Source organism: Bacillus rossius (assembly GCF_032445375.1).
Source record: "Bacillus rossius redtenbacheri isolate Brsri chromosome 9 unlocalized genomic scaffold, Brsri_v3 Brsri_v3_scf9_2, whole genome shotgun sequence".
Taxonomy (NCBI): domain Eukaryota; kingdom Metazoa; phylum Arthropoda; class Insecta; order Phasmatodea; family Bacillidae; genus Bacillus; species Bacillus rossius.
Window position 1 is genome coordinate 5,227,947 of NW_026962013.1, and position 27,757 is coordinate 5,255,703.

General features: G+C 40.6%; 3 protein-coding genes across 3 annotated transcripts in view; 1 reads left to right on the forward strand and 2 right to left on the reverse strand.

Annotated features, from left to right (window-relative positions):
• Nucleotides 1-4,738, forward strand: part of LOC134542994 (protein inturned) — a 28,725-nt gene extending 23,987 nt beyond the window's left edge. Inside the window, exons 19-22 of the mRNA XM_063387648.1 lie at nucleotides 862-950; nucleotides 2,312-2,495; nucleotides 3,393-3,541; nucleotides 4,540-4,738. Of these exons, the coding sequence (XP_063243718.1) occupies nucleotides 862-950; nucleotides 2,312-2,495; nucleotides 3,393-3,541; nucleotides 4,540-4,651 (534 nt within the window). The 3' untranslated portion in view covers nucleotides 4,652-4,738. The remainder of the gene's footprint in view (nucleotides 1-861; nucleotides 951-2,311; nucleotides 2,496-3,392; nucleotides 3,542-4,539) is intronic.
• A 634-nt stretch (nucleotides 4,739-5,372) lies between these two features.
• On the reverse strand, nucleotides 5,373-15,708 carry LOC134543059 (hexamerin-like). The gene is made up of 11 exons (XM_063387781.1): nucleotides 15,621-15,708; nucleotides 13,309-13,442; nucleotides 12,600-12,761; nucleotides 10,543-10,720; nucleotides 9,372-9,679; nucleotides 8,179-8,337; nucleotides 7,938-8,087; nucleotides 7,711-7,842; nucleotides 7,263-7,578; nucleotides 7,038-7,174; nucleotides 5,373-5,799 (listed from the first exon to the last, which is right to left on the reverse strand). The coding sequence occupies exons 1-11, from the start codon at nucleotides 15,700-15,702 to the stop codon at nucleotides 5,485-5,487; spliced, it is 2,073 nt and encodes a 690-aa protein (XP_063243851.1). The 5' UTR covers nucleotides 15,703-15,708; the 3' UTR covers nucleotides 5,373-5,484.
• A 7,743-nt stretch (nucleotides 15,709-23,451) lies between these two features.
• LOC134543235 (uncharacterized) overlaps nucleotides 23,452-27,757 on the reverse strand; it is a 41,211-nt gene continuing 36,905 nt past the window's right edge. Inside the window, exons 18-24 of the mRNA XM_063388138.1 lie at nucleotides 27,382-27,686; nucleotides 26,930-27,088; nucleotides 26,373-26,537; nucleotides 25,706-25,837; nucleotides 25,276-25,588; nucleotides 24,398-24,534; nucleotides 23,452-23,840 (exon numbers count right to left, since the gene is read on the reverse strand). Coding sequence (XP_063244208.1) covers nucleotides 23,517-23,840; nucleotides 24,398-24,534; nucleotides 25,276-25,588; nucleotides 25,706-25,837; nucleotides 26,373-26,537; nucleotides 26,930-27,088; nucleotides 27,382-27,686 — 1,535 coding nt within the window. The 3' untranslated portion in view covers nucleotides 23,452-23,516. The remainder of the gene's footprint in view (nucleotides 23,841-24,397; nucleotides 24,535-25,275; nucleotides 25,589-25,705; nucleotides 25,838-26,372; nucleotides 26,538-26,929; nucleotides 27,089-27,381; nucleotides 27,687-27,757) is intronic.

Genomic DNA, 27,757 nt, shown 5'->3' on the forward strand with positions numbered 1-27,757 from the left:
CGCGCTCCTCCTGTTCCCCCCCGGACACAGGATGTCCCCGGTTTCAATGGTGCATTGTAACAGTTTTGTTTAGTCTATTAACAAGTCATACATCAAATTGAACGTAAATTAACACACACAAACACACATGCACACACGTACGTTTAATAAACATGTAGCCTATGTCACTGGATTATGTTGGTTCAAAATTATTTAATATATATTATTATTATTATTTAAATATTTTATGTATATATTTTAAAAAAGGTAATTGTACATTTTTGGTTATTAGTTTTTTTTTTTTTTTTAAATGGTTCGTCAACCTCATGGTGTTGCTTAGCAGATTTTAAGTGCAAATTTGTTTGGTCAACAATACATTTACCTGTTTGGTGGCCTCAACCTATAATTTAGTAATGATGTTTTTGACACGTTGCTTGCCTGATATCTATCTGAAATGAATAGTTACATTATTTACACAATGGTACTTAAAAATAAAAATCATTATTATATATTTTTTTACAATGTTCATAATTTTCAATTTATATAAATAAGCATTTTAATTTATTTTACTTAATGTTGATAAATGAATAAATTAACCCATAAATGTAGAATGCCATTGATTGTACATGTCAAGTCACAAGAAATTTGCATCTTAAAATCGATTAAATTCTCTAAATAGTGGGGCATCACCAATTGACCAAACACATTTTAAAAGTAGAAAAATAAAAACTTGTCAAATTAATAGCTTGTCTTTAAAATTGAATATATTCTGCATCCTTTATAATTATTCCAATTGAAAATGAGTTATTTCTGACACATGAATCACTACTCTGTCCACTGCTTGGCATTGTGGGTGTACTGACCCTGCCTGTCTGTTTGCAGAACGAGAACAGAGATAAGGACAGCACTTTCGACATCTCCGATGTGAGGAAGTCACTGCTGTCGCAGGTAGACGACATTCTGCCTACAAAGTGAGTTGGCATTTTTGTTGCTCAGTATTATATATTGTAAGGGTGTTCGAAGTTCACTTTTCCAGGGTCAAAGTCAAGGTCGAATTCCGAAGCTCCAAACTTTCGACCTGTCTAATTGTTTCACTTTATAGAAGCTGAGAATTCATTTCAGTATTGGATATTCTAATTATAATAGGTCATTAAAACTGCAGAAATAACTAGTAACCAAATAAGAGAAAATATTCTACAATATAATTCTGCTTAAAAGAATGGTAAAAGAAGATGAAATGATATTGCCTGAAAAATTCATCTATGACAGAGAGCATGAGATTTTTTTTTGGTGCATACTTAAAATTACTAAATCTTTAAATGCTATGAATGAGACATCACACAATTTAATGAATTTGAGCATGGTATCAAAATGCAATATTTATAAAACATTTGAAATAAAAATAATAATTGAGTGATTTTTAGATTAACAGTATCGTAGGTTTGTTTTACAAGCCATCTCTTTCTGCTTCTTACGAGTTGTAATAGTTCAGAACAAACGAAAATGGATCAAAAAGCATTGGTAATTCTCATGTAAGGGAAGAAAACTATTTGACACCTGTTTTGAAGGAAACTTCTTTACAGCCTGTAAAATAAACAAACAAATAAACAAACAAACATCATTTCACTTTTGCATATATATATTGTAGGCCTGTGTAAATACAATTTTTTATGTGAAGCGAATACCAAATAAAAATAATAAAATGTTTAAAATACTCGCCAGTCAATGCGACTTGCGAATATTGTTCTCAGCAAAGTTGTGTAGTCTGTAGTACTTATTTTATAAAATACTGGATTGTAGTAAACAAAATAATATTTAAAAATTTATAATTTTCGAACTAAGTGATTAACTTATTGGGTCCTATACATGACACCATTCAATTAAAATTATAAACTAACCATGCATGATGATATAATATTGAGCGTTCACCAAAGCAAACCTTGAGTGCCACGTTTGATTTATTTTTTAAGCAAACAACTTTATTTGCGCAGAACATTCACAACACAAAAAGAAATCAAACAATTACGTGAGCAAATCTTAGGCTTCCATGTTTTAAAAGCCTTGCAAGAAAAGCCTAGCTTTACACCAAACGCGAAGCTTTGCATCACAACCAAAGCTTCTTATAAAACCAATGGCAAATTATGTACCTGGTGAAGTCAAATATAGAATATTAAAAAAGAGCTTCAATTGATTCGCTAAGTCAAAATTCGCACCGACCTATGTGATTGTGAAAGTAGCTGGAAACAAGAGTCGAAAGAGTCCTTAAAGTGCACGGCAGGACTCGGGCTGCATCGCGGAGGACGTGTCGGAGCGTGCGTGCGTGCGTGCGCAGGCTGACGGCAGGGAAGCAGAACGCGCTGTTCCACTACGTGCGGCTGGACCTTACGGAAGGGGTGCTGCTGTGCCCCCCTTCCCCGGGACACGCCCCCGCCCCCGCGCTCGCCGAGGTCCTGCACAACTTCCGCCGCAGCTGCCAGGCCATCCACGCCCTGCTGCAGAACACCGTGCACTTCAAGGTCGGGAGGCTCCCCTTGTTTGTTAACGTTCGCAAGCCAAAGTTTGAGAACTGGCCTACTTACCCTGTACCAGAATCGACTGAGATAAACTACTTACAATAAATGATAATCCACTGTGTGAGCTCGCTCTCAAGAACATTAGTTATGCTCTTGCCTATCCTGTTTATTTTCTTAAAACGCAATACAAATATTAAAATATATATGAATATCAATATCTTTCGAATCAGATTCAAACATGCAGTGAAATTTTGCGACAAGTCACAAGGGTGCCTGGCTAAGATGATGATCGTCCCTTGCACATACAGGGAAAAACAATTGAAAATTATTTTGTTAGATGTCGTAGGTAGCTGCATGTGAAATTCTGTCTATGACTGTAAATCTACCCGAAACCGCTAATGGTCGTATTTAAATAAACGAGGCCAAGAAGATTAGTTCATAAATTGTGTTTAGTTTTCTGAAGCATAGTAACATATTTTATGCTTTTTATGAACAACAAATTATCTGTGATAATGCTAATAAATTATTTAAAACACATTTTTTTATGTATCTAATTATTTGGATGAAAAATGCAGTTTTGAAACTTAAAACTTTTACTGATTTAAGAAAATGTATTGCCCGGTTTTTCATTTTCTTGCATTTTACACAACTCTTGTATGGTTCCATGTATGGTTCACTCAATTCATACATGGGTATCTCCTTTTTATTTTGTTTTATGTATTCATTAATTTTTCTCGGGGTTTTGTGAATGTATGTTTGAATTTGAAGTGAATAATGTTCCATATTCATGAATACGTAATTTGATGTTTGATGAAAAATTTTGATTTTGAATTGAATAAATGGGGATTGGAAGAAGCGTGTTGCGAGAGTGCACGAGCGGAGGGAGCGGGCGTGCTGCAGAAGCTGCTGGCGCAGGACATAGCGCAGTCGCGCATCAACAAGTCGCTGGTGGCCGTCAAGGAGCACGGCGTGCTGTTCGAGTGCGCGCGTGGCGACGCAGAAGGCGCGGGCAAGCGCCAGCCGCTGCCGCTCGCCTACTGGGTGGTCGGGTGAGTGGGGCTTCACACGCCCAAACTGAACTTGATCTCTCTGAACGCCGTTTTTCGAACTGACGGTATTAACAAGTTTTAATAACTAATGTATAATTTTTTTTTAGTAAATGTTATTTTTTTTTCCTGGTTGGTTAGAAAACTCAAAATTTGTCATACGTTAACAAAATACATTTCGGAGTAGTCTGCAACTAGTGAAGATGGACTAAGAAAATTGCAGCAACTTAACTACTTAAAAGGTTGCAGAGAGCTTTATGTGCAAGGATTATTGTAATCCTAATAGTAGTTAGGGACACGATTATGTGGTGAATTGAGATAAAACCAAAATAACACTGAAAAGAATGTCAGTACACCATATGACACCAATATGTAAGTTATATCATGGAATTAAGTAGCATTTAACCCAAACTCATTTGAAATCTTAAAAAAAAAAAGGATTTTTTTTTTTAATGTTTGAAGTTCAAGGAATGTTGTTATTTCGGGACATAAAATTGTACCAAAGTGCATGTATCAGAAAAATTAATTTAATGTTTTATTCTGCATCTTGTATTGAATAAGTTTAAAACTACAAATGCTTGCTAATTTATTTTTATTGTTCTGAATGTATCTGTCTTGAACCAAATTATTAAAAATTATTTTACCATAAAAATGCAGCATATAAATTTTGCCCCTATTTTGATATAATAAGTATAGTAAAAAACAAATTGCTGCAAGGAAAATGTATCAAAACCAATTAAATATGTTTTAAAAATGTTTTATTTTCTCAAGCAAAATCATTATTTAAATTAAATATCTGTGTGTAAACTTTGGACTACTAAAAGTCTACTGTACCCTGAGATTTTTGTTTGAAATTTTTATTTTATTTTAAACTCAATTGAAAAGCAAACTTGCTCATAAAAACTGATATATAACGGTTGTACTGGTTGTACTGGAGTCCCTCCTTCACAAGATCCTGGCCCCGGCCGTGAAGTGGACCTGATGGGAGCCGACTGTTGCAGCCGCCTGTTCTTCACGCCGTACCCGCGGGAGGTGTACGTGTGCTACCACGACGCCGCCCCACAGAACATGGTGGAGATCGCCTTCCGGCTGGCCCTCTGCACCGCCGGCTGACTGCAACACCCCGTCTCTTGTCCTCTCCAGCCTCGTGTTTCGTACACTGCTGTCTTTTTGCAATTACATTTTTTTTTAAAAAAAGTATTAAGTATTTTATTTATTCTCGAAACCTAATTTTTTTCCTATCTCCTTCAAATATGTTTAATATCGATTGTTTCAGAAACAGAACAAACATAAATTCTTTCCACCAATGTTTGTTTTTCAACCCACAGGATCATCATAAAAAAACAACTTGTCAAAATAACTTTTTGAGAAATTTGCTAATGTTCGTAAGCAGTGACACTTAAATCTGCTTGAATACAAAATAAAATAATATCAAATGATTAATGCTCTATTTTGACCTGGAACATAGGTATTTCAGCTGACTGGTCATGGGACTAATGTTTCTGTGGGCTAGGAAATTCTTTAGCAAAAACATGGTATCTCAAAAGTAAGTGCTGTTCTCAAGTGCACTTCGCAATGAATGGCACTTTCTGTGCATGCCTCAGCAAAACTTGGCTCGAAGACCAAGGCGGAAAAAGTAAGCAAATTTGATAAAAATTTGTAATAATATTGTTTATTTAACACTTAAAAAAAATGATGTATACTTGTTCTGAGTATGCAAACAGCTGACAGTCGTTTTCATTTCTCTCTCAATTAACAATGCATCTCCTTCCTCAAAGTATCGTTGGATATATTGTGAACTTATTTGTGTGGAAGGGAGAATAAAACTCTTTAATTATTATCATCATGCATCATTTAATTCTTTTCTGAGCACAAATAAAGTTAATGTCTTCGGGTGCTCGATGTTTCCGTTGCCCGTGTGCTGCCGGGAGTCCAGCGACTTCAGTTCACCGCGTCCCTGCCGTGATCTCGTCGATGTTCTTGTGGAAGATGCGCACCTCCTTGGTGAAGATGTTGGGCACCCGGGCGTCGTACTCGCTGCGGTAGAGGCGGTCGGCGGGGAAGGACATGGGCCGGCGGTCGGGGAACTTGACGTCGTAGCCGGCGCCCAGCAGCGGGAAGGAGTCCAGGTGGTAGGCGGCGGGGTCCGTGGGGTCGGCCTCCTGGCGGGGGAACACGGCCACCACCAGCTGCACGGGCAGGCCGGCGCGCGTGCCCTTGGGCAGCAGCAGGCGCTGGGGGAAGCCGTAGGGCCGGGCGAACTGCGGGTCGGAAACAAGCCGTCAGCCACCGGAGTGGAGCCCTGCAGACGGTCCCTCGGCCCGGTCCACGACAGACGTGGGGGCCGCATGGCCCGAGTCACCGGGTCGGGCATGATCTTTTAGGGGAGTGCCCGATCCATGCAGCAGGGGCGCAACAACTAAATTTCCAAAGAGGGGGGGGGGGGGGCAATATACCTTATTATAAAGAATCATCGATCCCCCCTATTGAAGCGGGGAGTCCGTGGGGTCCTCCCCCGGGAAAATTTGTATTTCAAGGTGAAAAATGATGCTATTTAAGCAGTTTTATTATCTAAAAATTGATTACACAGCACTTTCTTTGCCCCCAATTCAAGGTTTCAGAGGAGAGAGGGGGGGGGGGGTAATACCCTTGCACCCCCTCCCTGTTGTTGCGCCCCTGCCATGCAGGGTTGCATAACACAATCAACAATCGCATACATTTTATGAGCCGGTACTGTCTCTTCCAACTCATTTGAGTTACTGACTGTGAACCAGGAAAAAATGAAAGTTAAGATAGAATAACCCATTATAGCACATAAGTGTTATAGAGATATTATTTTGGAAGGAATTTTACTAACCCTTAATGGGCTACAATTATAGCCCGAAATGCTTCACACAGAGAAGCTGCAGGAATTGTGTTTCCAATTAGGCTAATATTTAATTCCGGTTCGTACAATTTTTTTGTAAGCATTTCTTTCGTACAAACTGGACATGAGTGTGTCATGTATTTAATAATAGGTATTTATGACTTATTTTAATGATTTCGTAAATTATTTGGCTTAAGAAGAAAGTAATAAAACAATTAAATAAAAACCTAAATAAAAATGATCAGTTCTCTTTTCTCAAGCCAAAACATTGCTTAAATGTCTGTGTGTGAACGTCAAGAGTTCTGAAAGTCCATTATTTCCTGGGATTTTAGTGTGACGATAAATTTTCTTTGAAAATTCAATTGCAAAGAAAGAATTACTCATAAAAATGATATAATGGTTAAACCAGACCCTCTCCTTCACAAAATCCTGGCTACAGCCCTGTGTGAATCCACTTGCTCACATACTAATTGTTCAAAAAATGCTTTTTTAAGGCGAGTCCAATGTTATGTGAGTATAATGTACAGTTAAAAGTAATACGAAAGGTTAATTACTGACAGTCGAATCAGGCTAATCATTACCAACGATTTTAAAACTTCGACAATACATTTTCATTTAAAGGCGTTCTTTTACCTTATCCATAACCAAGGTATCTTTGCCAGCCAAACTGTCTTGAACCTTTTTCCACATTGTCTTGAAAGTTGGGGGATCTCCAACTGCCACAGTGGAGTTTTGACTTTTCCTCTGGATTATGTTCTTTCCAGCAGTCACTGGAAACAGAATTATTAATGTTAAACACGCGTTACCTTAATGCAACTCTCAAGTGAAGAAACTATATCGTAACAAAACATATATCACCTTTAGCAGGAAATCTGTCGATCTCAAATGCATAGAATATTCTCTTGTTCATTGGCAGCGTGCGGCTGTGAATGTCGTACTTGGGGGTGAGGTAGACCTTCACTATCACGTCCGTGTCTTTGTCGCTGGTCAGAGCCACTCTGTACGAGAACGGCTGGTGGTTGAGCCGCTCCAGTCTTGCCGAAACCTCCAGCGTATTATCTTCCAGCTTGAAGCCCTTTCCTGTCACGTGGAACAAGTCGATGTCAAAATTGTCGAAATACGTAACCAGTTTGTCCACGTCCACATTGACGATGGTCAGTCCAGAGCAGGCAACCTAGAACACGTCCAAGAATAATTTGCTACGTTGATACGGTTGTGTGACATCATAAGCAGAACTCACTACACTTGTAAATATTTTTTTGACATTATCTCCTCGCACAAAAATATTGATGGTTCATGGTCTTACATCATCAAACGTGTGTTTTGGAAGAGTTTCCAAATACTTGTAATAGTATTCCTTGAAGAATGTGCGGAGGCCCTGGTAGTACAGAGGGTCCCTTAGAGCCGTCTCCGGGTGCAGAAGGGCGCTTGGAGCTCTCTGTAACAGCAGCGTAAGTATTTAACAATTCAGTGCTTTATAATTGGCACCTGGACAGGAGTTACTTGTTAAAAAGAAAAAAAAAACACCGGTACCTTTTCATTTCCAGCTCCTAACAGGTACATCTCTTTGTAGTAAATGCTGCCGTAGTAATTGTAGTTGATGTTATCTCCCACAAACGCCAACATCTCTCCGAGAATGTTCCAGCCCCTCTCACCATGCAGGGAAACTTGCGTTCCATTTTCCTGTGGATCGCACGGTAAGTTGTTACGTGCCGGAATATTTACCCACAGCCAACACTTTGCTATTTTAATCCTGCTGTTTCAGTGTACTCACGGCAATGACATAGCCCACGTTGATGGCTTCCTGGATCCTCTTGACGTAGTCCTTGTACTCGGACAGTGTAAGTCTCTCGGTGTCACGGATCTTGGAGAACGGCTGGCGCGGAGTCACCTGCTCGCCCGTAGAGTGCCTCAGATGAGGGTAGTATCCAACCTTGAATACAAAGTGAACATGCTGGGTTCAACGACGATAGTGATCTAAGAAAACGTTACAAGCATGCTGTCAGATCCACGCCTTTGTCCCAAGATCATTTCAACATATTCAATGGGCATAAAAGAAACTTTATCACTAACATCATATAGGCTTTTTCACATACACCTATAACAAAAATGTTTTAAGTTACAAATTTTATGATTTGTTTTATGAATTAAAAGAGCATATTATGATGTCTTAGACACTTGTTGAATTCAAGTTCATAGTTCAGTGTAACTACTAGGCCCTCAAGGAAATTATTTATTTCCTCCTGTGAGTTAAAGGTCAGTCCTGCTAGTGTCAAAATGAAAAGGTGTCACGTAAAAACATTTCTTAACAGAAATTATAGCAAAAAAAAATGTTAAATGTACATAAATACAAATGATGTAATTAACACTGGTAAATGCAATTGGGGGTGAGGGGGTAAGGGGTAATATAACTTCCCTTCCTCGAATCTAAGAATAGTTCGTAAAAAAAATTCTATCATTTTCACCAACAAAAAGGTTAAAACCCACGCGCTAAACCTGGAGCATGGTAAATGGTCTTAGATGGTAAACAAACGTATTTATTCACAGTAATTTAATTTTTAATATATCACAAGTTGGATAGTAGGCATAAGCAATTTTTTTTTTTTTTTTAATATTTGATGATATAAATATATGTATCTTTCTTTCAGTACAAATAATTTAGTTCATCTGTTCATTTTGTGTTGATATTCAAGTAAATATCTATGGTAAAAATTACCCTGCCAGCAAGGGCATCGCCAGGGTGGTAGAGGGTAGGGAGGGGGCAGTTATTTGCTCCCCCCCCTAGAGCCCTAGAGATTAAAAAAAAATGTAGCCAAATGCAAAAAAAAACATACTTTTCCCACAACTTTCCCCCCCCCCCCTCCTTAGGCCATCGGCTGGCGACGCCCTTGCCTGGCAGTTTATCGCCGGGGGCACAAGCCCTGTCTGCCTGGGTATGCTAAACGAGGAGAGAGGTGGTAGGCTCACCAGAGACATGTCCTCCCGGAGGTGGGGCGTCTCCCCCAGATTGTTGCCGAGCCGCTCCAGGTGGTAGCGCGCCAGCAGCTGGCGGTGGAAGTGGAGGAACAGCTCGCCCTTGCGGTCGGGGAGCGCGCTGCCGTGCTCCGAGGAGTTGAGCCAAGCGGGCAGCTGGCGGTGGAACTCCGCGCTGAGCGTGTTCAGCCCCACGTCCTCCCTGAAGTAGCACAGCGCGCCCTCCGGGTCGCGGCCGGCGTCCCAGCGGCCGCTGCAGTTGGCGGCGACCACCACCCGCCGGAGGTCACCCGTCTGCAGCGCTGGGCACACGACCCCAAAGGCCCGTCGAGACCGCGCACCCACATTTCTCAAGCGAAACTTCTTTGGGCGCGATGGGGGTGAAATTTCAAGGCCGAATTTTAAGGCGCTGTTATCGTGAAACATTGTTGTGTAACAATTTTTTTACGCTAAATGGTTGCGGACGGTGCAGAAAACTCGTTCCCTTGGGCGGGGGCTCCACGTGGCGGCGTTTGGCAGTCCAACGATGGTAATCGCACAGCCACGAGGCTATTTATAGTCTAGAATAGTCAGTGAGGGGAGTTAGTCATGGCGCTAATCGCTGCCATGGCTGGCCAATCCCCCCCCTAGCATACGATGCATGCTACCTCTCCCGCATGGCTTAACCCCTGCGTGATTAGAGCGTATAGGCTTCGGCCTGAGACGCACTTAGAGTCTCTGCCTAACCCAGACCCCTCCCAAATACACTTAGTTTTAATTTAAGTTAGGAAAAAAAATCGGCTCTGGTTAAACCCCACCATGCTGCAGGGATAGGCGGGTCGCCATCCCACTTGCTGGCATCTAGTAAGGGAGTATTCGGCCGGATGACAACTCAACGGGATTTAAACTTATTATTTTAATTAAATTTCTAATAAATAGGAAAAAAAAGTAGGTTGAATTGCCAAAGAAGTTTCACTTCTATCACGTAAACTGAATTACTCGCGCTCTTTTTTTTTTTTTAATGCTTGGGTACATCCTGATAGAACAAACATGACAAATCTATTAGGTAATTTTTCCTTATTGCGTATTCAGTTTAGAACAAAGTTTTACTATGCTCAGAAATGTGTAACTGGACCATGGTTTTGCCACAGGCGAGTCGGCGGCGCCACGTGTCGCGCGCAGTCACCTCTGATCTTGGCGTCGACGGCCCTCTGGATGACTCGCTCGTCCAGGAAGCCCTGCGGGTAGGTCTCGTAGGCGGCCGGGCAGTAGAAGTCCCTGGAGTCGGGGCGCGCCGCCAGGGCGGTCCTGAAGACGTGGTAGAACAGCCCCCGGTTCACCCGCTGCCTGGTCCACACCGCCGTCTGCCGACACGCGCCCGCAACAATGCATCCTCCGCGTCACTACACCGCGTCCAGCCCAGTGGCGGTCCAGGAGGGGGGGGGGGCAACAGGGGCAAGTTCCCCCCCCCCCCTCGAAGAACCAGTTGTCTGCTACATTAATACTGCCGACAAAAATGACTGTTTCTGAAACCAATAAAAGCTTAATATATATATACATCCAGTGTCCTGATGTTTGTTTCCTGTGAACTCTTCACCAAGTCAACCGATTTCGATGAAAATGGGCATTCATGTGTAATTTTTTCCAACTTGAGAGATAGGATAGTTTTTATTTCGATTAATGGTCTTAATAAATTATAATTAATAATAAATAATAAATAACCGATCGCCATGGGTTAAACAAAAAATCATAGGTCATAAAACATACGAACAGTAATTGTGTGACATTTCTCTATGTCCAACACACTGTCATATAGTGCTACCCAGTTTGCTTTAACTCGCAGACAGTAAAGCACCATGTGTTTAGCCCGGGCAACGCCGGGTACTGCAGCTAGTGTTTTAATATATAAATAATGAATTTCTTGTAGAATCATAAAACCTGGTGGTTGGATGTTATGTGTAGTGTGAGTAGATTAAATACAAATTTAATAATTTTAAGTCATTTTTTTCTCTGGCTACTCTGAAATCCTAGACTGCCCCCCTCCGAGGTGAACCCCTGGGTCCGCCACTGGTCCAGCCCCCGGTATTCCGCGGGCGAGAGATCGCCGACGCAACCGGGAACCGAACCAAGGCTGAGAGTTCCGACTGCAGAACCAATCACAAATACCACGACGAACACGGCACGCTCAGCAGGCCAATGGAATACGAGGTCACCGTGACGTCAACACGACAAAATCCGCGCACCCCAAAACGGCCCACGAGAAATATCTTCTATTTATAATTTCGTCGTTTCGTGCTGCATAAACGGGGTAGTTTACTTATTTAATAAATCTTTATGCTGAAAAAAGAAATTTAGTGCAGAAAATGACGCTCTTTAGGACGCGGCAACCAATGATTGAACGATTGAACCTCAAAGTGTGAGCCATAGAACAAGCGATATAGAAGTACGACTCATACAATGGAAAATGAAACCATTTTCTTTTTTACGCTACATGTGACGCTACCTGTCGGTTGAGCTCATAACTACTACCAAAATAACTGGGCGTCAGCCTTGGCGGTTGAGAGTTTCTCCCACGTGGTGTGAGCGGCGGGCTGACGCCGGGAAGCATAAGATGTACATCAAGTTCTGTCCCTGCCCGAACACGCCCGAATACTCTCCTTCGGCCAACCTCGGGTTTATATATATATTTATTTATATTTCTCTGTTTATTTTAATGTAGCTATACTAACCTAACTAACCATCCATAGTGTTTTAAAGTGTTTTAATGTAGCTAACCTAACCGACCACTTTTAATATTTGAATTCATTTTCCCTGCGCAAAAATAAAACAAATCCCGAGGTTGGCCGAAGGTGAATAGGCAGGGACAGAACTTGATGTACATCTTAGGCTTCCCGTGATCGCCACCCAGGGGCGTAGCCAGGAAGGGGGGGGGGGGTTTAGGGGTTCAAACCCCCCGCCCCCCTTAGCACCAAATATTAAATTAATTTCTTATTCATCACTCATACAAATATCATATTAAAATTAATAAAATTTTTACCATTACAATATTTAAATTTAAGTACCGAAAACTGCTAAAATAGCACTATTTTACACCTTAAAATCCAAATCTTCCCGGGGGAGGACCCCCGGACCTCCTGCTATAATACGGGGGGGGGGGCATGTTTATTAACACCCCCCATACACAAATCCTGGCTACACCACTGACGCCGCCGCGCCGACGGGGCAGGCGAGCGCGCCACCCACCTTGATGAAGGTGTCCAGGTCGGCGGCCCCGAGGAACACGTCGAACAGCAGGCGCGCCTCCACCCAGGGCTGCGACTCGAACAGCGTGAACACCTTGTCGGCGGGGAACAGCGAGCCCTCCTCGCACAGAGCCAGCAGCCTCCTGGCCGGCTCGGGGTCCTCCTGCCACACGGGGGGTAGGCCAACTTAACAAACAACACTTCGGGTGCAAACAGCGATAAACGACATCCTCGCGAACCGAGTTCAGGATATCATTTGACAACAGTTTGTTTTTAATGAAACTTGTTTCTGTATTTTTCCAAGAACGCTTACACCCTAAACATAAACCGAGTATGTAAGTTCATTTTGAAAACAACATTAATAATTTTTTTATAAATTTTAAAAATTTTCCCGATTTTCTAGCATAAAAAATACGGACTCTCAAGATGTCGACCGTAACGAACATTACGGAGTAGGGTGTTACATGGCGTAAAGTTCTAGAAAACAAAATGGCGGAAAGATCCAGAAAACAAAATGGTGGATACAAGATTGTGGATACAATATGGCCCTCGGGGTCAAGGTTAAGGTTATCCAAGATGGCGGCCGTAAAGAAAAGTGCAACGATGATGCACATCCAAGATGACGGTTGACTCCATGGCTCCACAGCCAGAAGCCAGTCCCAGGAGCCCATTTTCCGTGCTGCTCTCCGAGGAAGGGAGTGAGGCCGTACCTTGAAGTGCGCCAGGTTGTCCTTCAGGTCGTACGACTCGAGGATGGCAGCGAAGGGCTCGTACATCTGCGCGTCGTACTGCCACAGGAACATCTGCATCACCTGCAGCTGCCGCCTCAAGAAGTCCTCGGAGGCTGCCCAGGAGAAAAAAAATAAAATAAAACACGCTCACTCCCAGATAGACAAAAAAAAAAAAGAATGCTTAAATAAAGCATGCAAAGGCAAGCCTACACCTAGCAGGCCACAGCACTATTTAAAACTTCGGCAAGATTTCAGTGAGCAAGTTTCAGCCTTAACACCCTCGCCTACCTGGACACACACAACGGTGCGTAGAGCTTCAGAAGAAACCATGCTTTTTGAAAACTGCTCAAGACATCCTAGTGTCGTCCTTTCACGATAATCGTTTATGAATACGCCGAGGATGGATGGGTGGTTATGTTTTCTTATTTCGTTTTGAAACTGGCTAAAGCCTATTGTTTACAGAATAATTTTATTTTTTTAGCCATGAAACACCCGATACAGATACTTGAAAGCACTCAAGAGACTTCCATTACACATTCATCTTAATTTCTCGGCCATATAATGTTACAGTCACAGCTCAAATTTCACAGTTGTCCTGTGCAGGACGAGAAGACTGCACGCCAGTTCAGAGGAGACACCGCGCTAGAAGCACCAGCTAGCGTCGCGCTTATCATCCCGCCTCACTGACACAGATACACCCCTGACGAGGCGGGCCCCTTAGTGGTCAAATCTAAGGTTGGATCAGTTTTAGATTTGTCTTATCTTTATTTTTTTCTTCTTCAGGTTTATTCGCTAGTTATAGGAATTGCTTTAATGCATTATTCTTGGACCTTGTTTTTTAAACCGAAATAATACTTTCAAGTTAATATATTTTTTGACGTGACAACGTCTAATAAATCGATGAACGCCGGCTGCACGCACGAAAAAGTATCCCGTTACACACATTGTACCGTTACGCTGTGTTCCGTTACGCTCATTGTACGCTTGCGCCGCATCTATCTCTCTTCCACTCGATTGGCCTTTGCGTCCGAGGAGAAGAAAGACAGCGGCAGCACACAACTTACATCTACACGTGAATTGTTTCTTCGACTGTTTATAAAGTGAAGTGAAAAGTTAATGTGGTTTTCATTGCTTGTTACAACAACAATTTCGGCAATAAAGGTTAATTATTCTTGCATTTGAAAAATCTGATTACTAGTATAATTTCAAGTATTTATTCTTTTATTATTAAAATAAAAATGATTCAATTTTATTAATAAAAGTATGCAATCATTTCATCACTGTATTGTTATGACGTCGTCACGTTAAAGTATCGTCCGTGAACCGACTTTACAGACAACCAATTTTTTTTTCTTCATTATTTTGTTTGGGTAGTAGTGTTGTGCCACACCAGGCGGGCCGGGCTTCAGCGCGGGATGTGGACTCTGAGGTAGTGTCCAGGCTTCAGCGCATGAGTGTGGACTCAAAGGAAGAGTCCAGGCTTCAGCGCGGGGTGTGGACTCTGAGGGAGTGTCCAGGCTTGAGCGCGGGATGTGGACTCTGAGGTAGTGTCCAGGCTCCAGCGCATGAGTGTGGACTCAAAGGAAGAGTCCAGGCTTCAGCGCGGGGTGTGGACTCTGAGGTAGTGTCCAGGCTTCAGCGCATGAGTGTGGACTCAAAGGAAGAGTCCAGGCTTCAGCGCATGAGTGTGGACTCTGAGGGAGTGTCCAGGCTTGAGCGCGGGATGTGGACTCTGAGGTAGTGTCCAGGCTCCAGCGCATGAGTGTGGACTCAAAGGAAGAGTCCAGGCTTCAGCGCGGGATGTGGACTCTGAGGTAGTGTCCAGGCTTCAGCGCATGAGTGTGGACTCAAAGGAAGAGTCCAGGCTTCAGCGCGGGGTGTGGACTCTGAGGGAGTGTCCAGGCTTGAGCGCGGGATGTGGACTCTGAGGTAGTGTCCAGGCTCCAGCGCATGAGTGTGGACTCAAAGGAAGAGTCCAGGCTTCAGCGCATGAGTGTGGACTCTGAGGGAGTGTCCAGGCTTGAGCGCGGGATGTGGACTCTGAGGTAGTGTCCAGGCTCCAGCGCATGAGTGTGGACTCAAAGGAAGAGTCCAGGCTTCAGCGCGGGGTGTGGACTCTGAGGGAGTGTCCAGGCTTGAGCGCGGGATGTGGACTCTGAGGGAGTGTCCAGGCTTCAGCGCATGAGTGTGGACTCTGAGGGAGTGTCCAGGCTCCAGCGCATGAGTGTGGACTCTGAGGAAGTGTCCAGGCTCCAGCGCGGAGGGCGAGTGTCCGGGCGGGGAGGACTCACCCTGGAAGTAGCGGTCGGCCTCCCGGGGCAGCGAGGCCGCGGTCAGCACGAGGCCCGCCAGGAGCGCTGCTGAGGTCCACATGTCTGGAGGTGTCCCTGGTGGCGGAGCGCCGCCTCTTATAGCCGCCGGACCCGCGCCCGCCCGGGTTATCTGCCTCCCTCCCTTTCCCGTGCTGACGGAGTCACTGACCTGGCACAACACCCGCCACCGTGCACCCAAGTGTAAAGATAAGAAAAAAAAATCATTAATTTTGTTTTACGGAATCAATTTGAAACAACTAATGCTCGCTAATTAATTTTTTCATCGTTCGGAATGAATCCTTTACAGAAAAATTTATTTAAAGAAATATTTTACCGTATAAATATAGCTTAAAAAAAATTATACCCCTCCTTTGCTGGAGTAAGCAGTCTATCACTAAACAACTTTTACAAAAAAAAGAAAAAAATTCTCTGCTTTAAAAATGAAACTGAACCAAAAATTGGTTGTCTGTAAAGTCGGTTTACGGATGATAGTTTAACGGGACAACATCATAACAAAATATTGATGAAATGATTGCATACTTTATGGATAAAATTGAATCATTTTTATTTTAATAATAAAAGAATAAATACTTGAAAATATACTAGCAATCAGATTTTTAAAATGCAAGAATAATTAACCTTTATTACCGAAATTATTGTTGTAATAAGCAATGAATACCACATTAACTTTTCACTTCACTTTATAAACAGTCGAGTGGAAGAGAGATAGATGCGGCGCAAGCGTACAATGAGCGTAACGTGACACATCGTAACGGAACAATGTGCGTAACGGGACACAGCGTAACGGAAAAATTTGCGTAACGGCACACTTTTTCGTGCGTGCAGCCGGTGTTCATCGATATATTAGACGTTGTTACGTCAAAAATAAAAACCACGAAATCTTGCCTCTATCAAAACTAAGCTCAGCGCCACATACCATAGGTCAACACCCTTCACTCCGTCCACAACATTATTCGGAATCGTGCCAAGAGACACTTTTATTTCAAGAATGGTTTGGTAACTTTCATGATCAACCACGCCGTCAAAAAATTTCCACCTTAATTTTACGAAGTACGCTGGATACAAATTCCATTAATTACCATATATAAATAGTAATCTATTAATTACCTGAGCTCAAAATGTTGTTGGTTTGGGGGGGGGGGGAGGTTAACTCCCAGTAAAATCTCATCAATCTCATTTAAAGGGAGGGGGGCCAACTTTTCAGTTAATTTATATATATATATAATTACAAATAATAACAAATCATTAAATTATTTAGTTTACTTTTTTTGGAGTTTTCCATTTTGCCTGTAAATATTTACTTCATGACTTTGATTTTTTTATTTTGTGAATAAATAAAAAGTTTATATTTTCTAAAAGAAAAAAATCTAAGAGTGTAAGCTCGAAGTGATTGATTTTGTGTTAGAAAAACAATCTCGGGTATAGACAGTATTAGTAAATATTCTTTATTTCTGGAATTCCCCGAGTTAAGACAAGTGGCGTACAAGTGGAGATTCTATTCGGAAAATTTCCCACTGCGCCGGTTATTTAAAAATTATAAGGTAAATCTCATGTGAGAGGGGGGAAGAGGGGTCAAAAATTAAAAAAAAAAAAAACACCTGACGTAATCAATGGACGCCCCCAGACGGCTATAATAGGTAATCTTTCTTTGAAATCCACCTAAAAGAACCACTACTTCTTTGCGGAATCTGTTTAAAAAATTGTCGCGGTTAAGAGGTTATCTGATAGCAGGGGAGATGTGCCGTCTGTTGAACCAGAGGTTAGCATGAGACAATCTTACATAACTTAGTGGCTGGAAGTCAACGGCCTTACTGCATGAGGCCGGCGCGGAAAGACACAACAGCGAGAATTTCAAGTTAAAATGTACAATTTGTCACGGAGATAACAGATGTCTATGAGAAATACGCATTGCACAGCCTCCAACCCCCTCCCCTTTTACACACACTCAAAGAGTACTATAAGAAAAAAAAAAAAACCCTACTCGGAACTCACCAGTAATGTGTATGGACCGGAAAAATTCGCGATTTCAATGACCTCTAGGATAGACTCCATGATCCTCTATGCACTTGTGCAGATTACACCTGCTGATTGGCTACTGACTCGTGACACGTGTTAACTGGGAAGCTTGTGATTCGGTACTTCTTTTGTCGGACTTTTTCATTGGTTCAGAGTCCTTCAGATAAACTGTGGCCCGATTACTGAAGCAGCAAAAACGGCAAATGTATTTGGATTCTAGCCTATCGCGAAATGAACCCGCGAATTTTTCAGGTCTCTAGTAATGTGTAAACAACTAACCTCGGTAATGAGCAAATTATAATGTGTCCTGAAGTTACGAATAAATTTATAATATGAAACTAGGACACGCAATTTAACGTAGAATTCTTTTAAAAAATTTCTTAGCGTGATAAATATACGAAAAGTATAAATTTAAGTTAACAATTGTGAAAAATTCCTTTAATGTTAATACCTAACTATAATTCTGTTTAACAAGATGGCACTATTGATTTCCCAGGGCTAGTCGAACAACAGCAGTGCCAAACGCGTCGCATGCAAATGTCTCAACGCCGAACCTGTGACATTTCCCCCTAGACCGGAATTATCATAGCCTGCGTTTTCGAGGTTACATTTCTTTAGGGCCGGTGAGGGTGACATTTTTAGCGTGCACCAGAAATGAAATAAAATAAGCGCGCACTACACAATGGAAATTTAACGGTTTAGAAGTCCAATGCGCATGCATGCAGAAACTGCTATAGCCACGAGCCAAAGTCGTCAAGATGGCGGACATGCACCTGTGCACGTTTCGAGAATATCAGGGTGTGTTGTGCTGTTTTAATGTTTTTGTATGAGTACTGCTTATTTGAAAAGCGTTATAGTGGGTTAAATATAATATAAACTTATCTGTATTTATTTATTTTCTCCAAGAGATGTTGTGGCAATTTAAATTTAAATAGGTCAATTTTAACACATTAAACATGAACAATGAAAAGTAAACAATTCACAATATAAAGTTTATACTGTAGTAAACATATGGAAATATTTTAATGAACCTAGATCTGAATACTGGACATATAGGCTACACTACATAAACAAATTTCACCCTTCATATAAAATTAAGACAGTTCAATAATTATTTGTTATAAAATTTGGCATATAGTTGAAATTTTAATGTTCTTTAGTGAAACTCCTTTAGACAAAAAAAAACTTAAACTGTCACTCTAGAAATCTTAAAATACCGGAATTACGTAGGGCACATAAACGTTATTCAATAGTTCATTGGTCCGTGCATAATCAATCACATCAATTATTTTGCCACAAAAGAAATGTATTTTAGATGTTAGTCTATTTATATGGCGCCGGCTAACAAGTTCAGGGAGAGGAGATACTTTTACCTCGGGACCGCTGGGGTATGCGAGATGTTCATCATTGTCGTATTTATTATTAATACTAATAATAATAATAATAATGTATATGAAGAAAAAAAAATTAATGTCACGTAAATATCATTAGTCACCAACGTAATTTATTAAAGTCGATTGTTAAAAGGGCCATGTAGACAGTATGTGTATATTATTTTTCAAGTACCTAACGGCTAACAAGGGAAAATAAGACCACAATGGCGTAACTTACGGTGGTAGGTGCACCCGTAAATACAAATCCCTATTTCAAACACAAATACGTAATAGCTTGTAATTCTTTACACTCGTTACTGAAATTGTATTATTGATTCCGTCGTAATATGCTGGAATCCTATTTACATAACAGTTTATAATTTTTGCAGCACTTATTTTAGGACGTAACTTTCCGCGTCCCTCTTCAATCAAAATCCCATTACATTCCTTCCTTTCAATCGTTACCGGGCCGTTCAAAACCGTCAGTAAGTCGCCTTCTCATTGGCCCGTACGAATGAGAAATATTCACCGTTACAGTTCAAAATAATTAAAAACAATCACAACAAAGTCCGAAAAATAATTGTTTTCAAAACAAAACTTAACCAGGATAAAATATGTTGTAACAATATTTGTTATAAAAAATACGTTTTTGAAAGTATTGTTGCAAACGACTCGATGTTCTGAGTCATAAAGCGCACACAAGTATAGAGATGTGCCTGTTTATAACCAAATAATGTTATTTATTGCATTGATGCACAATACTTGAATAAATGTTTGCACATGTAAAAGAAAATAATCTGGGCCTATGTTTCGGCACAATGGGATGTACTAAGTGTATTGGTGTAAACTATCCTAGAAAACATTTTGTAAACTTGAATAGTTAAAACAATACACAATGGCTACTTTAAAAATATCGATAATTTATTAGCCAGAAAAACTGTTTTGAAACAAACAAGGCATCAAAAATATTTACCATATTGTTGGTTTTCTAAAACATTACGAAAGCGGCGCTATCTTTTAAGAATATTTCTAACCAAAATTACTAGTCCAATAGATACACTCAGACAAAATTAACCCTAAACATTTTAAAACACATACTATAATACTAAGTATGTTCATGTATAATTTTTTTTGCTTAAATTACAGAACTTTCTACAAAAAATTTAACCTTACTGAGCTGATTCAACATTTGAGAGTTAACAGTAAATATTTTATCACGAAATTCTTTTATTCAACATGGCGTCAAATATAGGATGTAAACTAACACTTTATTGTGTCTCTACAGTATGATGAACGCGGTGGTATATCTACATTTCAATGTTAACTATTAATTGTTAAAATTTTAACGCAGATTTTTTAAGTTGGCTTAAGACTATAAATTATAACATAAATTATTAAAGGATAGTTGTTCTATTATAAAGTTTACTTTGGCGTACTACCAATACATATAGTACATACCCCGATGTTCGCGACAGTTTATATAGTATATCATCTTTTCGAGATTTCTGAAACTTATGCAGATGGCAGCATCGTGTTCACACATTTCCGTTACAATCGACTTCAGTTAAATTTACGAAATCACTCCTACCTATTGATGTATTCCGAGAACAAAGATGTTTACACATAAAAAAAAATTTCAAAGTGTTTTTAAGAGGATTATTGTTGTAATATAAAAACTGAATTTAGGTGGTAGTGTTACTACAAGACTCGTAAATTTACATGCTGATACCAAACTTTGTTTATGTATTTATTCTGTCTAATTAACCCAACATTCGCTATTAAAAACAGTTCAATACTGAGCCTTAAAAGTTAAGTTTTCATAAATTAAAACTAAAAAAATAAGTCTCCTCTCTCAGCATGTGTACAGCAAAAATATTGGTTTTAATAAAGTTTTTTGACATACGTCATTGCAGTTTTGTCCTGTGTATCTTGGGAAAAAGTCGAGAATTCAATAAGAAATAAAAATGAAAATATAAACCACAGAGAACAGGCTCAAATCAGCTGATGTCTAACGGATGGACCCAACAATATCTGTCGTAGTTGAGCCCATTATTAACATTATGTTAAACTGACATCTTGTATATAATTCCTAATTCCATCTTAGTTTTTGGAATTTTTTTCCCAGATTACTACTTGGTCATTTCTTTGGTTGCTTGGTAAATGTGCCTCGCTGATGTGGTGGACCTGTTTGCAATGAAGTTTACGCCTCAAAACCGTCTTTTTTTGCCCTTTCATTTTTCTATGTGCCTAAGAGTCCAGGTCAAAAAAAAAAAAAAAAAAAAAGAGGTAGGCTGGAATATCAAGAAAATTAGAGTTGAAATATTACTTACATTATAAAGAATAGGCTACTGGATCTCAAAAATCACATTGGAAAGACTTACACTTACTTTAAGATCAAAATGTGTAGCTAACTAATATTCTTGACTTAAATACACAAATAAAGTTTAAAACGTTCTTTCTCATGGGAGATTGCAGTTTGTTTGGGAACCACATTCTAACTTTTAACCGACAAATGCGGCAAAGTTACAAGTTATTACTATACATTTAAGGGCAGCCTTCTTTTCACAGACGAGAGAGCCAAAACCCGAAGTTCCCCGAAGTTCATGTTTTTTTTTCTTTACCTTAAAGTAGCTATCCTAACCAAATCAACTGTCCACAATGTTTTAAAGTATTTATAATGTAGCTAACCTAACCTAATTGACCATTCGTATCCTTTTATCAACACCACCATATTTATTTACAATGAACAAAAAAAACCCCCGAAGATGCACGTTCGGGAGTTTGGCTCTCTCGTCTGCGAAAAGAAGGCTGCTCATTATACTTTCGCTCTAATCGAGTCAAACTGGCGCTGTTTCCAATAACGCCTTGTAGCTGAAATCATGTGAGTGAAATTTGTGTGGAACTAAAATCCCAATTTATTATCGATTTATGTGAATTTTTCTATTTAAATCGTTATATAATTTTTTTTTGGGAGTCAGTAAAGCCGCAGACACATTTCTGAAATAAAATAAGATACATGTTAATTAATAAATGTAAATTAAAAATGCAATAAATAAAACCTACCAACCAATACATGTAGTAAAAATGCATATATATTAGAAATTATGTTTTGTGGTTTTTCCTGAAATCTCATGTATTTAAGTAATTAAATAAGCAAATAAACATTGCCAATTGATAAATATAAAAGAAACATCAGAGCATCTATGATGTTTATGGAACATGGAAGTGTTTCCATTATAAAGTTTTGTTTGTTCATACTCGGGGATGCATGGAAAAGTTAATCAAAGTGTAAAATAATTAAATAAAAAGCAATTCCGTTGACTGAATGAAAAATGAACTATGTGGATTCACACAATTAAGACAGTACACAATAGCTCAGATCTACGTCACCATAATGGTCGCAGTTAAGAAAAAAAAGAAAGTGGTTCCAACTCAAATATTCGTTAAGATAGATCATAAATACTTCTCGGGTATAGATATTAACTAATGTAGAATAGTTTTAAGAGTATGGTATTTTTGATGTGAATATGATTAATTTGTGAAAATATTATGCAATAATTGTCTGAAAGATGTATTAACTATTTAAAATGATACCCATACAACACAAAATGCTAGAGATATGTTTCAGAAATATAACTTTTGAAACATTGTAACTATTTTGAAACATTTCCCAACCTACCTGAAAAATATCAGATATAGCCTATTTCAGAAACGTCAAAATGTCCGCCCTGTGAAATATTTCAAGGAAACCTCCCTGCAACATCAAATGGTAACCTTTCTGAAATGTTTTCACTACATAATGTCCCATCAATATTACTGAAACATTTAACCAAAATATTTCCATAAATGTTCTGAAATATAAAATGTATGTGACCTAAAATACCTCTGAAAATTAGGATGACTGAGGGTATATTTATAATTTAAAAGAGTATTGCACTTTAATATATACCATAATGTTACAGCTGCATTGGTCAGCTAGTCGCAGTGAAGTGCAGCGACATCCCAGCATGCCCTCGTACACTTCCTCTTGATCACTTTGTGCATAATGCCCCCCCCGACAACTCCCTTAGAAAGTGTTAATCGGTGGATTGGAATTATCTTGTTCGTATCTTCTTGTTTTCGTCAAGTTTTGCTTGTCCTTAGTAATGTAATGCCATTTATTTCATGCCGAGTTATAAAATCCAGAAGTACTATGGAAATTTAACATTGAATGAAATAGGAAGAATAAACATTCCTATAAAAAGTTTTAATTACTAAACTCTGAAAGTTAATATTGCCTTAGTGAATATTTTCATTTAGTTATTTTGTTTGTACGTGAGTTCAAAGTGTTACCAGTTGAATATAAGCACAGATGAAGAATGAGGATAAGGACTAGAGGCATCAAAGAGAAGGCAGATGTGTTGCTGGACAAGAATGAGCTTTATTTCAGCGTGGCACGGCAGCAGTACAGACAGCGACGGCGGCGCTACTGGTGGGTGTCAGGCACGGAGTTGATCTCCTCCAGGGTCTTGTGGTAGATGCGCACCTCCTCGGTGTGGATGTTGGGCACCTGGGCGTCGTACTCGCTGCGGTAGAGGCGGTCGGCGGGGAAGGACATGGGCCGGCGGTCGGGGAACTTGACGTCGTAGCCGGCGCCCAGCAGCGGGAAGGAGTCCAGGTGGTAGGCGGCGAGGTCCGTGGTGTCGGCCTCCTGGCGGGGGAACACGGCCACCACGAGCTGCACGGGCAGGCCGGCGCGCGTGCCCTTGGGCAGCAGCAGGCGCTGGGGGAAGCCGTAGGGCCGGGCGAACTGCGGGACAGAAACAAGCCATCAGCCACCTCCACCCCCCACTAGTGGCCATCTTACAAGTTACTTTCGAAGTGAAAATTATTTTGGGCATGATGAGAGTAAAATTTCAAGGCCGAATTTTAATGAATTTTTTTGGTAAAACATCATATGTCGCGAAAAGGACACAGTTAAGGTACTTGGCCAAAGTGATACTAAAATACAAGAAAAGTTAGGAAAGCGATCAAGGAAAGTTAACTTTAAAACACAGTGATGGAGAGTGCACGGATTGGAATCCCTGGGTTTTGACATACTCTCTATCGGCCTGTACTTTTTAGCACACCAAAAATTTTTTTTTTGGATGTGTGTTTCATCATAGACAATTAACATGTCAGATAGAAAACTACTAAAGTTACACACACTATTTGAAAATATTTAAGATTAACTGAAAACATAGACAAATAAAAGCCTTTGTCTACGGGAACAAGTGAGATATCATTGTGCAAAAATTTCTTTCTGATCAGTAACTTTTCATAGTGGGAATTCATACTAATAATTAAGTGGAAGACAGTTTTAGTTACCTTGTCCACCTTCAAGGGCTCCTTGTCTTCCAGAGCTGCCTCGACCTTTTTCCACATCTCCACCAGGCTCGGCGGGTCGTGCACGGCCACTGTCGACTCGTCACACTTCCTCTCGATGACGCTCTTGCCAGCAGGCACTGCCAACAAAGGCTCAGTTTTTCACCTAAGATCCCAAAGCACAACCGTTTTCATTATTCATGATGGTTACTTGTTATATCTGCATCGAAAAAAGAAAAGATTCTCGTCGCATCATGAAATATATCGTCGTGTTACGAAAAATTCACTACCAGAGATAAAAAAAAACTTTGTTAAAATTATCCGTCTGCATCTTCCAGATGGTTTCTTGTTAATCTCAATGTTCTCCCATAGCAAGCTTATCTTTTCACCTCCCCAACTAGCATATCCTCTGCCTCTAACTATCAATACTTTTCTCATGCCTCCTTTTCGATTCTCAAGTTATCCAATGCCTAAAACTGCTTATCTAGTTTAATTTGTTTCTATGGCCAACATATCAACGGTTATTCAAGTTAAAAATATTTATTGAAATATACTTATTGACTCAACAAAAGTATATTTGATATGTATTTCTATTCCTGAGAAATGTTACAGTTTTGAATCAATGCAAAACTGCTTACAAATATTGTTAAAGATTTGATTGATTCTTTATGCAGTTCATAACAAAGGTTCGCAACAAAAACTTGGCATACATAACCAGAACGTATACATACAGACCAAGCGTCTCCGAACCAAGAGGCCAGACAATGTCCAACATCAGGCATACGGGCCAAGCGAATTCAAACCTTGGGTCCCTCTTCGTCGAAACTTGTCATATACACGTATTCCAAACAACGGGTGGCGTATAAGAGTTGTTCCCTCACCCTTAGTGATGAACCGATCGATCTCGAAGGCGTAGAAGACCCTCTTGTTGAGCGGCAGCAGGCGGTGCTGGCTGTCGTACTTGGGCGCGAGGTACACCTTCACCACTGCGTCCATGTCCTTGTCGCTGTTGACGGACACCTTGTAGCTGTAATGGCGGTGGTTGAGGCGCCTCAGCCTCGCGTAGATCTCCATGTCCTTGTCCTCCTTGTAGGCCATGTTGTGGACGTTCGCGAGGTTCACGTCGAAGTCCTCGAAGTAGGTGATCAAGTCGCCCACGTGCACGTCCTCGATCTTCAGCCCGGGCACGTACACCTGCAGCAGGAACTCCTCATGAGCGACCTCCTCGCTGCCAAAAGCAGTGGCATGAAGAATACTTCAACCATGTTATGATAAAAAAAAATAATTTCCGAACTGGACTGATGTACTCACATCTTCGTGGGTGATCTTGGGCACTTTCTCGATGTACCTGTAGTAGATGTCTTCGAAGAACTTGTAGATGACAGAGTAGTAGAGCGGGTCTCTGAGGGCTGTCTCTGGTCGCATCAGTGCAGATGGTGCCAACTGCGAAACAACGATGAAATGCACATGAAGTTGATAAGGCGGCAAAGAGAAGTGAAACCTGGGAGATTCATGGACATCTCGTATCTCCAATAGAGTTTTGAAAAAAAAGGGTAAGTTTCACTTTAATGCATTGTTTGCTTGTATTAAAACGAAACATTATTCAAACAAACAAAAATCAATCAAAATAAAGTAAATAATTTATTAAAGCTCATCACGTTTTTCTAAGTGAAATTGTGTGTTTGGAAAGTGACGAATTTCATGACTATACAAATATGATTTTTATCGACAATATTAAATTCATTTTTTAATGTTTTGTAATGGCATCACTGTTTCCTCAAAAATATAAGATTTCACAGGAAGTATATTTCACAGTGTATTGCCCATAGCCAAACCAATAAAATATATCTGCCTTGTCAGCAAGTTTGCTCCACATTTTGCATTGCTATGAGCTTTCCAGTAGAACAGATACTCTCACAAAAAACTGAAAGTGTAACTCGGGAGTGGTGGTTGCATACAATAGTTGCTGCATACTTACGTCGTATTGTTCGTCTGGGTCGGCCATATGCCCAAGCTGGTGGAACATGTCATAGAAGATGGAGCCGTAGAGTTTCTCATTTGGACTGTCTCCGTAGAAGTAAGTGAGCTCTCCCAGCACATCTACTCCGTGAGGGTAGTCCAGGGTAATCTTCGTGCCATTGACCTGCGGCCCAGCACCAGGAACACACAGTTAACAAGTCACAGACAATCATACTACTACATGCTTTAATTTTTTTTTTGCTGCATTACAATAGCTGGGAAAATGTTTAAAACAAATTCGCAGAGGTCTGGGACAGTTCTTCGTCTTATAGTATTAAATACCGTGAATAAAAAGAGATAATACCCTAGCAGGTGCCTGGGAATTGTGATGTATTAAGTTTCTGCTCGAGTGCTCGTCATGTGCGTTGTAATTGAAACGTTTATAATTAAGGCATAAAATAAAAGGTTTGTGATACAATATTTAGTTTGCATAATTTAAGCGAGGATTGAGTTCTGCTCTTGGAGACAAACCCACTAGATCAACATAGTTATCTCCAAACATCCAGCGTCACTCACGTCATAGATGGAACCCATGTCGATGGCCTTCCACAGGTTGCTGATGGTGTAGTCGATCTCCTTGATCATGGTCTCCTCGGTGTCGCGGCGGTAAGTGTACGGCTGGCGTGCGGGGACCGCCTGCCCGTTGGCGTGTCTCAGGTGGGGGTAGTAGCTGGGCTGCGCGGACACAGAAGAAAAAGGTTTGTACCCAATCACTCTTGACTATTTTGATAAGATATACAGAAAAAAATTATAAAGAAAAGTAATAATTTTTGGGGTTTGTAGGGGATGAAAATTTCAAGGAACAGTTGAAAAACGAAAGCTATTTAAATTATGACTCTAATTTCCAAAAAAAGGAGATGTTTTTAATAGTTCGACGAAGCTAACATGTTTCCAAGAGAAAATATTTCTTTTATGATAAATACGGAAGATAGGAAGTAACTAATTCGTGGAGCGCCGACGTCACTCACCAGAGGCTGGTCGTCCGTGAGGTAGGGGATGTCCCCCAGGTTGTTGCTGAGCCGCTCCAGGTAGTAGCGGGCCAGCAGCTGCCTCTGGTAGTGGAAGTACAGCTCGCCCTTGTGGTCCACGGACCGCTGGTACTTGAGGGAGTCCCACCAGGCGGGCATCCGCCGGTCAAACTCGGCGTTGAGCGTGTTGAGCCCCACGTCCTCTCTGAAGTAGCGGAGCGAGGTCTCTGGGTCGAGGTCAGCGTCCCAGTAGCTGGAGTAGTTGGAGCGGATGACGACCTTCTCGCGGTGGTCGGTCTGGAGGCCTGAGCAGGGCGACAGCCTCGGTGAGCCGACCCTTGGCTTTTCGCTTCTTTCATGTTGTTTCTACATGTCA